An 11,006-nucleotide genomic window follows, 5' to 3' on the forward strand; every position below is an offset into this window, starting at 1 on the left:
AAAAAAAAAAAAAAAAAAATCGTATCTCACATAACATATTCTGTATGGCACTTTTGAAGACTGTTTGACACTTGTAAACAAACCATATGAGGAAGGAATCACAACTATCCTTTTTCTTTTTTTTGGAGACACAGTCTTTATCTTGTAGCCCAGGCTGGAGTGCAATGGTGCCATCTCGGTTCACTGCAACCTCTGCCTCCTGGGTTGAAGCAATTCTCCTGCCTCAGCCTCCTGAGTAGCTGGGATTACAGGCATCCGCCACCATGCCCAGCTAACTTTTTTGTGTTTTTAGTAGAGACGGGGTTTCACCACGTTGGCCAGGCTGGTCTCAAACTCCTAACCTCAGGTGATCTACCTGCCTCAGCCTCCCAAAGTGCTGGGATTACAGGTGTGAACCACCACACCCGGCCCCATTTTTTTTTTTCTTTTTTGAGACAGGGTCTTGCTCTGTTGTCCAGGCTGTAGTGCAGTGGTGTGGGCACGACCATCTGCAGCCTCAACCCTCCCAGGCTCATGCGATCCTCCCACCTCAGCTTCCTCAAAAGCTGGGACCACAGAGGTACACCACCATGTCCAGCTGATTTTTAATTTTTTTTTTTTATTCCCTATGTTGCCAAGGCTGGTCTCAAGTATCCTGGAGGATCCTAGCCAAGTGATCCTCCTGCCTCAGCCTCCCAAAATGCTGGGATTACAGGTATGAGTCATGGTGCCTGGCCACAACTATCAATTTACAGAAAAGGATACTAAGTCTCAGAGAGGTTAAGTGAAACACTAGATGTCTGTAAAGTTACAGAGACATTAGATGGCTAGGCTGAAGATAAAACCCAAGTTTTTTTCATACGAAGTCCAAGGTTCTTTCTATACACCAAGGTATCCTTGCCTCTCAGCAGCTTATTCTATGTCAGATTATCAAAACCATGGTAAAACGTACTGCTATTTGTAGTGTTCAAATGGTAAAAGTCATATTCCCTAGATCTCTCTGCCCTCTAGAAAAAAATGTCCTTCTCTACTATAACAATACTGCATATGAGGATGTAATGCTAAAAGGAAAACACAAGAAAACCCTAATAACCAACACATTTAAGTGTTTCCCACCATTAAGGAATACTTAGTAATCTCCAAATGGTTCAGCTTAGTGAACTGACACTGCTCTTTCTTTTTGGTCCTCAGAACTTCTGAGAAGTCACCACCAATCAAGAACTAATTCAGAAGAGCAGAAGGGACTCAGTAAAGTTCCAGAACTGGCCTGATAGCAGACACTACATGATTAAGAAAAAAGCAAGCAGCTTTGGCTAGATCTCAGCTCACTGCAAGCTCCGCCTCCCGGCTTTACGCCATTCTCCTGCCTTAGCCTCCCGAGTAGCTGGGACTACAGGCACCCGCCACCTCGCCCGGCTAGTTTTTTGTATTTTTTAGTAGAGACGGGGTTTCACCGTGTTAGCCAGGATGGTCTCGATCTCCTGACCTCGTGATCCGCCCGTCTCAGCCTCCCAAAGTGCTGGGATTACAGGCTTGAGCCACTGCGCCCGGCGTCACCTGATTTTTAATCCAAGAATACCAAACTTGATGTATCCCTTTGTTTAACTGAAGGTTGCTTTCTCAGTTGGTATCTGCCTTTCTTTCAAAATTCAACTTTCAGGAAATAAAGATAACCAGTTTGCTATGAATGTTAACACACAGCCTTCTGGACACAATCAGAACCTGAAGTATTATGGTCTCAACATGTAAACCAGATGAACCTGGCTAAAATAATCAAAGTTGACCACGAACATGGTATTTTCCATATCTCTCAAGTGACTTAACATTAATCCAGCTCCGAAAGTATCGTTTATCATCAACCAGATCACATTTTGAATCCACCCTACGTTTTTTTTTTTTTGAGATGGAGTCTCGCTTTGTCATACAGGCTGGAGTACAGTGGCGTGATCTCAGCTCACTGCAACCTCCACCTCCCGTGTTCAAGTGATTTCTCCTGCCTCAGCCTCCCAAGTAGCTGGGACTACAGGCGCGTGCCACCACGCCAGGCTAATTTTTTTTTTGTTGTTTCAGTAGAAACAGGGTTTCACAGTATTAGCCATGATGGTCTCGATCTCCTGACCTTGTTGTGATCGGCCTCCCAAAGTGCTGGGATTATAGATGTGAGCCAACATGCCCGGTCTGCTCTTTTTTTTTTTTTTTTGCAGTGGTGCAATCATGGCTCACTGCGGCTTTGACCTTTTGGGCTCAAGCAGTCCTCCCACTGTAGCCTCTTGAGTAGCTGGGACTATAGGCATGCACCACCACGCCCAGTTAATTTTAAAATTTTTTGTAGAGGCGGGGGTCTTGCTACGCTGCCCAGATTGGTCTTCAACTCCTGGCCTCAAGTGGTCCACCCGTCTCAGCCTTCCCAAGTGCTGGGATTAGATGTGAGCCACTGCACTTGGCCTTATTCCATAGCTTTCAAAGAATAGTTATGCAGATGTTGGGTCTCATAGCACTTTTATTGCTGTAGCTCATATGCAAAGGTTTTTTCATTTTTTTGAGACGGAGTCTCCCTCTGTTGCCCAGGTTGGAGTGCAGTGGCACCATCTTGACTCACTGCAAGCTCTGTCTCCCAGGTTCAAGTGATTCTCCTGCCTTAGTCTCCTGAGTAGCTGGGATTACAGGCACGTGCCACCAAGCCTGGCTAATTTTTGTTATTTTTAGCAGAGACAGGGTTTCACCATGTTAGCCAGGCTGGTCTCGAACTCCTGACCTCAAAGGATCCACCCACCTCGACCTCCCAAAATGCTGGGATTACAGGAATGAGCCACTGTGCGCCCAGCCTCATATGCAAAGATCTATGGGAGATTTTAATAAGCTAACACGAATAAGACATGAGGCAAACCACTTATAGTGCATGGGCTTTAGACTTTTTCATATCATTTAATTCAAAAATAGAGTCTGGGATTAACATGATGCTAGCTAGATATCCTTACCCTCATGGGGCTTAATCTAGTATCATCAGCTAATATCCAATTATTAACCTATCCTTCCACTGGGAGGATACAAATAGAACTGGTGGTCAGTACAATGAGGTCAAGTTCAACATAAGAACATAACAATCTGAATAAGGTATCCCTTTTCTCTTTGTTCTATATACGTATCTTCTACCAAAACAGCAGAATGTGGAATTAATCTGCCCTTTAGTCCGATTTGGCTTAAATCAACTTTGTAGATCAATTTCTCAACTCTTACCCCTTGACTCCTTTGACAAATAAGTTTCTTCTTTAATGTTATTTGAAATTTCCAAACAAATTAAATATCATAGGCCGGGCGCGGTGGCTCAAGCCTGTAATCCCAGCACTTTGGGAGGCCGAGACGGGCGGATCACGAGGTCAGGAGATCGAGACCATCCTGGCTAACACGGTGAAACCCCGTCTCTACTAAAAAATACAAAAAACTAGCCGGGCGAGGTGGCGGGCGCCTGTAGTCCCAGCTACTCGGGAGGCTGAGGCAGGAGAATGGCTGGAATCTGGGAGGTGGAGCTTGCAGTGAGATGAGATCCGGCCACTGCACTCCAGCCTGGGCGACAGAGGGAGACTCTGTCTCAAAAAAAAAAAAAAAAAAAAAAAAAAAAATAAAAAAAAAAAAAAAAAAAAAAAAAATATCATGACTAAAAAATATTAAAAGCACTTTTAAATCTTAGAATGTCTTTTCAAATCACAAATCTCCCCCTCCTCTGATTGCCACCCACTCCCAGGCCCTCTGGTTAAGAAATTACTGTTGGACGCGTCTTTTTTTGTTTTTTTGAGACAGAATTTTGCTCTTGTTGCCTAGGCTGGAGTGCAATGGTGCAATCTTGGCTCACCAAAACCTCCACCTCCCAGGGTCAAGTGATTCTCCTGCCTCAGCCTCCCGAGTAGCTGGGATTACAGGCATGCGCCACCACACCTAATTTTGTATTTTTAATAGAGACGGGGTTTCTCCATGTTGGTCAGGCTGGTCTCCAACTCCTGACCCCAGGTGATCCGCCCGCCTCCATCTCCCAAAGTGCTGGGATTACAGGTGTGAGCCACTGCGCCCCAGCTATTAGATGAGTCTAAAAAAAAAAAAAAACAGGCTAAAATTCTGTACAAGATCTTTAACTTATTTAACTGCAGGAGCAGCACTGACTCAGTCACAACATAAGCAGCAGGTTTAAAGGAAGTAGCCCTTGAAAAGCAAAATCAATAAGCCTAAAGTAGGTGCCCGTGTTTGTTCCACTCCATTTCATTCCAATAACTGAGAAAAGATGTTATCTAAATCCTCCATGCCCTTTGCTTCCCCAATACCTAGGCCCATTACATGTTTAGATTTCAACAGTGTTCCCTCTGCTTTATAAGTAAAGCACTGTTTAATGCTCCAGGTTTATCAATCCTTTGCAATTCGACAATGAACTGGTCCAATTCTTTAATTTTCTCTAAATCTTATGTGAACTGGTTAAAAAGGTAACAAATCAATCAGCTCGCAAAACGTGTCCCAATTATTTATACATGGTCTACGGTGGGGAAAGGACACCACCAGCTCTTTATATATCCATACAGGTTTAATAAAAGATCTTAAAAACGGAAATATTGCTAAGTCCAGAAGTCCTTAAACAAGAGACAACACATTCATGGTTTTCTTAATAAACAGAATTTGTTAAAATAGACACTAAAATAAATACAACCTACTTCTTAACTCAGAGTTTCTCTATTTCAGCACTACTGATATTTTAGCTTAGGTAATTTCTTGTCATGGGGGGATCTTTAGCAGTATCTCTGACTCTGCTCATTAGATGCCAATAGCAACCCCTGAACCCCATTCCACTGTGACAACCAAAAGCATCGCTGGACACTGCCAAATGCTCTATGGTGGGATGGGGGTTTGGGATGAAAAGACTGTCCCTTAGTTGAGAACCATGTTCTAAGTGATGTTTCACTTCAATGAATAAAAAGATAAATGAAAAGGAAATGTTAGTCCTATACAAAGGACTTTTCTTTGGGGTGATAAAAGGTTCTGAAATTAATTAATAATGATGGTTGTACATCTTTAAATATACTAAACCCCACCAAATTGTATAGGGCCTTGCTGTGTCACCCAGGCTGGAGTACAGTAGTGAGATCATGGCTCACTACAGCCTTGACCTCCAGGGCTTAAGCAATCCTCCCACCATAGCCTCCCAAGTAGCTAGGACCACAGGTACATGCCACCACCCCTGGCTAATTTAAAAAAAAAATTTTTGTAGAGATGTGTTCTCACCATGTTACTTAGGCTGGTCTTGAATTCCTGGGCCTAAGTGATCCTCCTGCCTTGGCACCCCAAAGTGCTGGGATTACAGGTGTGAGCTACTGCACACGGTCCAAACTGTATACTTTAAAAGGGTAAATTTTATGGTATACAAATTACATTGAATAAAGCTGTTATTAAAAGTGAGTTCTGCCAAATTCTCCATAATTAAAGGCTACTTTAGGCCATGCGTGGTGGCTCACGCCTGTAATCCCAGCACTTTGGGAGGCCAAGGTGGGAGGATCACCTGAGGTCAGGAGCTCGAGACCAGCCTGGCTAACACAGTGAAACTCCATCTCTACAAGAACTGCTTGAGCCCAGGAGGTGCAGATTGCAGTGAGCCGAGACCATGCCACTGCACTCCAGCCTGAGCCATAGAGTGAGACTCTGTCTCAAAACAAAACAAAACAAAACAAAACAACAAAAAAGCTACTTTAAATAATGAATTAATGATTAACAAATGTTTCCCTAAATCAACAGCACTGTATAAACACAATCAATCTATCCAAATAGAGTGCTTAGAATTAGACTAATTAATTACATTGGTGTTTAGAGCCCAGCCATGAAAAGACATTTCATGCAATGCAACATCATAATATTTCACCTTCACCTTTACTGCACTATATAGATGCTCCCCGACTTATGATAAGACTATCAGGATAAACCCATCTCAAGTAAAAAAAGCATTTACTATCCAGATAAACCCACTGTAAAGTCGAAAAGATCCCAATGCAAACCACCCTTTGATTTAGTTGGGGATTGGGTAAGTTTAGCATAGTAGAGATAAAGACTAAGTCAGAATTCATAAGCTCCACCATCTTGACTCCCGTACAGGTTGTTTCATGACCTCTCTGTGCCCAATTACTTCATTTTGACACAAGAAGAAAGATGCCATACTACCTTTTCCTTATCCCTCCAGGGATACTCAATTTGATCATTTACATAATCAAAGTAAGTGCCCAATGCATGCCATACTAACCATTACACAAAATGGGAGACAGGAGCTACACAAATTCAAATTAAACTTCCTGATTTGAGTACTTTCCTACCATTGGGACCATAGCAGTATCTATCACAAATTTAAGAAACTGGCTCATAAATGTACATAAGGCAAATCTAATTACAAATATGCACTTAAAATACTGTATTCATCAGTTATTTCCTCTACCATTATGAAAAGAGAATTCCAGAATGTTTTGAGATGAAACATACCTCTTTTTTCAATGACATTACTTAGAAATACTGCTTTATCTTAATTGACAGTATTCTGTATTGGTATTTAAACTTTCAAAAAGAGTTTTAGTTTTAGCCTTCTGGTTATCTTACTCCCAGAAAAACATATACGTGATAGAGGATGGAATTTGAAACTAGGTAATCTGTAAGCAATATATAATGGCAACCCTTAAAACCATTTCACTGTGAGAGTCAGCAGTGTATGAAAACAACCACTGCAGAGCATCATCTCCCTATAAAAATAATCAAATGAGATGTCACACAGGATGGCATTTTGAAGCATTATGGAAATGAAAGGCCTGTGCATGAGCTTATGTATGTTATTTCCAATTTTAAAGTTTTTTTTTTTTTTGAGACGGAGTCTTGCTCTGTCACCCAGGCTGGAGGGCAGTAGTGCAATCTCAATTTACTGCAATCTCTGCCTCCTGGATTATAGGCGTGAGCCACCGTGCCCAGCCCAACACCCCGCTAATTTTGTATTTTTTTTTTTTTTTTTTTTTTTTTTTTTTGAGACGGAGTCTCGCTCTGTCGCCCAGGCTGGAGTGCAGTGGCCAGATCTCAGCTCACTGCAAGCTCCGCCTCCCGGGTTCATGCCATTCTCCTGCCTCAGCCTCCCGAGTAGCTGGGACTACAGGCGCCCGCCACCTCGCCCGGCTAGTTTTTTTGTATTTTTAGTGGAGACTGGGTTTCACCATGTTGGCCAGGCTGGTCTCGAACTCCGGTTCTCAAGTATTTTGCCCACCTCGGCTTCACAAAGTGCTGGGATCACAGGCATGAGCTACTGCACCCTGCCCAATTTGAAAGCATTTTAAATGTTAAACTGTATCAAACACATTTGATTCCCTCTAGGTAAGGGGAGAGCAGACAAATAATGACCACTTTCCAGATAAAGAAACTGAGATTCAAGAGGTAACTGGCTTGTAACAAGTCTACTAAAGTAGTCACAATGAAAATTTAAGAGAAATGAAAAACTGCATATTTTTAAGATTTTTTTTTTTTTTTGAGATGGAGTCTTGCTCTTTTGCCCAGGCTGGAGTGCAGTGGCACAATCTCGATTCACTGCAACCTCCACCTCCCAGGTTGAAGTGATTCTCCTGCCTCAGCTACCTGAGTAGCTGGGATTACAGGTACGCGCCACCACACCCAGCTAATTTTTGTATTTTTAGTAGAGACAGAGTTTCACCATGTTGGTCAGGTTGGTCTCCAACTCCTGACCTAGTGATCCGCCCGCCTCAGCCTCCCAAAGTGCTGGGATTACAGGCGTGAGCCACCGCGCCCGGCCTTGAAGAATTCTTTCTAAGAAGCAAAGCAAGAAATTAAGTGTACTGGCTCAATGTATCAAGTTTCTAGGAATTCAAACTATCCTCATTCTATAGTTAGTTCTGAGACCTACCTTAGTTCTTGAAGGTCAATAATGGATCACACTGGAAACTGGTATTGCTGCAAAGAATTTTTTGGTCTCATTTAACAGTAAAAGAAGCATAGGAAGTTGTTTTATGTATTTTCACACAGAATATATAACATCCATTTCCCTCATCAGGGAATACTGGTTCCTTCACAAAGCCAACGTGACTGGAAAAGAGGAGCGGGGAAACAATCCGATAAACCCCAGATTCCTCAAGGGCAGACTGAAAGACGTGACTTGTGCTCGGATACCAGTACCAGCTAAAAAGATTTACTGAAGTGAATTAAAAGAGATGAGGGTTTTCAAGGGGATGGAGTAAATATGGAAGAACAAGAAAATGGGACGTCACTGAGTAAATCCCTTTAATCAGTCTGGATTTCCCTCAACTTGGTAAAACAAAGGACATGAATTGCTGTCATGTCTTCCGCCTCTAAAAAACACACAAAAGTTAAGAAAACACAAATTTTCTTCACTATTACTATACTAAACTGTGAAGGTGACAAATCCAGACCAAGTAAGTACTTTAAGTAATGATTAGTTTAAAATATATTTAGGACTTGTACTAGCCCACTGGAGAAAAAAATTTGAACATTTTTGTAAACTTCAGATGCTTTCGGGCAGCGTCCTAAACTGATGATGACACCTTGATACTTTTAAGTTGCTGAGGAGTCTCAAAGATTATGAGCTTGCTCTGCCAGCTGAGAGCAGTGTGGCCTTAAATAATATTCCTCAGCTGGGAAATACCACCAGCTCTCTGCAGTACCTCAGGATCGAAGGAGACGACAATGCACAAAAGTGCTTGGTCAACTGTCAAGTGTTACACCAACGAAAGATCTTCAAATGCACCTCAAATTTCTCAACATTTTCCAAAGCCAACCATAACCCTTAGCTTCTTTGTAACAGAGATAATGAATTACTGGGTAAGAAATGAGCACCCAGAGATAGAAGTTCAAATAATGTTTTGAAGAATGCAAGGACATGCCAGAGAAAACAAACTATATTCCCCAAACTAAAATCAATGCTACAAGATGTTGGGTCATCACTGCTCTTACAGGCCCAATAGATAAGTAGACTTGCAAGGCAACTTCCAAGGTTGTCTAAAGAAGTAAGCAACTCCAGTCACTAGCAATACATAAAGTAAGCAACTCCAGCCACTAGTAAGCACTATCTTAAAATACCTGCTGGTAGTTGTACAGTTACCTTAAAAAAAAAAAAAAAAAAAGCGGAAATCTACCATTGGAGCTATCCAAATTCAACCAACATGGAAGCGCCAGAAGAGAAACCTGATCCTTGCATATAGCTGCGCTGAGTAAAAATGCCTCCAACTGAGTATGAGAAAAAAGCCTAGAAGGAAATCTAGGTGCACACCCGTGCTTCTCCAACACGTGGGTGCACCACACTGGCTTCCCCACCCCCCAATAGCACCAACCTCCAAGCCTAACACACATACCCTTGGAAGAATACAGGCACAGGGCCACACTCTAGAAAGGGAAGAGACAACCTAAAAGGACATAAAAAGCGCGCAACACAGGCGCGCTAAAAGCTTCCCATCTGGGTTCTAGCGCAAGGATTGAAGGCGCGCCCGTCTCCACTACCCGCGTGTCTCCCACCGCGCACGCGCACCACTGCCTTCCCCCGCCCCTCCACCGACTCGCGCTCGCGTTCCAACTGCTCCCCCCACACTTATTCCCCTGCCCCCGACTCCGGTCCGCTACAGCCTCGCGCCTTGGAGACGTAGCCTAATGTGCACTCGTCCGCGCAGCAACCGCCTCCTTCCTTCCTCCACGCCTTCACGTGGGCACGGTGCTTCACGTCTACGAAAAGGCCTCGCACCACCCGCACACCTTTCTGCGCCTCCTTCTCCAATTCAAGCCAGAGTCCACCATTACTGCCTATTCCAATCTCGCGCAGAAAGGGTGAAAAGAGTGTGAGGGGGAGGGGAAGGACACCTTCCCCTCCCCCCCAAACATCCCGAGGTAGTAACCTAACATGGCTACGCCGCCAGCCTGCCGCAGCCCTCAATTCAGAAAGGAACCGGTGCCAGCAGTTCCCCGACTTCAGGAAATCAGTGGATCACGCTCGGAGGGGGGTTTCCGAGCCCAGTCCTTGGCCGCGCTCGGCTGCTCGCTCACCTGAGGCCGCCATGTTGGGAGAGGGAAAGAGAACGCAAAGGACCCGGATGAGGCAATCACGTGATTATAGCGGGCGCGTAGGGCTAGGAGACGCGAAGCTGGGAGGGGGCGGGGAGGTGAGGACTGAGACAGGAGGCGGGGCGGCGCTGCTCTAGGTTCGTAAAGCTGCGCGGCGAGATGGCACGGCTTTCGACGGGAAGAAATGCGCGACATGTGGCCAAAGGGGTGGGGCCTGGGTTGTCGCGAAGCCCCTCACGCTTTACGTAGGGCTACACGCGAGCGCGGGGCTGGGGTTGAGCCCTGGCCGGCCTCGTGATGCATAGACTTCCTGTCGGAAGAGTGACGGGAAGGGTGGGGCTTCGCTGCTGGTTCCGCTTACTCTGCACATAGCCGGTGATGGGTGTGGCGAAATGGATGTTCTGGAAAGGGAAGAGTCTGAGTTTAACGTACTTTTTTGTTTTGAGACGGAGGTTCGCTCTTGTTGCCCAGGCTGGAGTGCAATGGCGCGCGCGACCTCGGCTCACTGCAACCCCCGCCTCTCAGGTTCAAGCGATTCTCCTGCCTCAGCCTCCGGAGTAGCTGGGATTACAGGCGCCCGCCACTATTCGCTGCTAGTTTTTTGTATTTTTAGTATAAACGGTATTTCACCATATTGGCCGTGCTGGTCTTGAACTCCTCACCTCAGGCTGTCCACCGCCTCGGCCTCCCAAAATGCTGGGATTACAGGCGTGAGCCACCGCGACCGGCCTAGTTTTTAAAAGCCGCATCAGAAATTACTGAGTTTATTTTTATTTATTTTTATTTTTTGAGACGGGGTCTCGCCCTGTCGCCCAAGCTGGAGTGCAGTGGCGCGATCTCGGTTCACTGCAGCCTCAACCTCCGGGGCTCAAGCGGTCCTTCCACTTCAGCCTCTCGAGCAGCTGGGACCACAGGCGAGCGCCTCCAGGACCAGCTAATTAAAAAACAGT

General features: G+C 44.8%; 1 protein-coding gene across 4 annotated transcripts in view; it reads right to left on the reverse strand.

Annotated features, from left to right (window-relative positions):
* EIF4B (eukaryotic translation initiation factor 4B) overlaps positions 1-10,372 on the reverse strand; it is a 36,465-nt gene extending 26,093 nt beyond the window's left edge. For all 4 annotated transcript variants that reach the window (XM_017861467.1, XM_017861465.1, XM_017861464.1 and 1 more), the window contains exon 1: positions 10,039-10,372. In XM_017861467.1, coding sequence (XP_017716956.1) covers positions 10,039-10,051 — 13 coding nt within the window. In that variant the 5' untranslated portion in view covers positions 10,052-10,372. The remainder of the gene's footprint in view (positions 1-10,038) is intronic.
* Positions 10,373-11,006: the final 634 nt, after the last annotated feature.

The sequence above is a fragment of the Rhinopithecus bieti genome, unplaced genomic scaffold (genome assembly GCF_001698545.2).
Source record: "Rhinopithecus bieti isolate Rb0 unplaced genomic scaffold, ASM169854v2 scaffold_56806, whole genome shotgun sequence".
Lineage (NCBI taxonomy): Eukaryota > Metazoa > Chordata > Mammalia > Primates > Cercopithecidae > Rhinopithecus > Rhinopithecus bieti.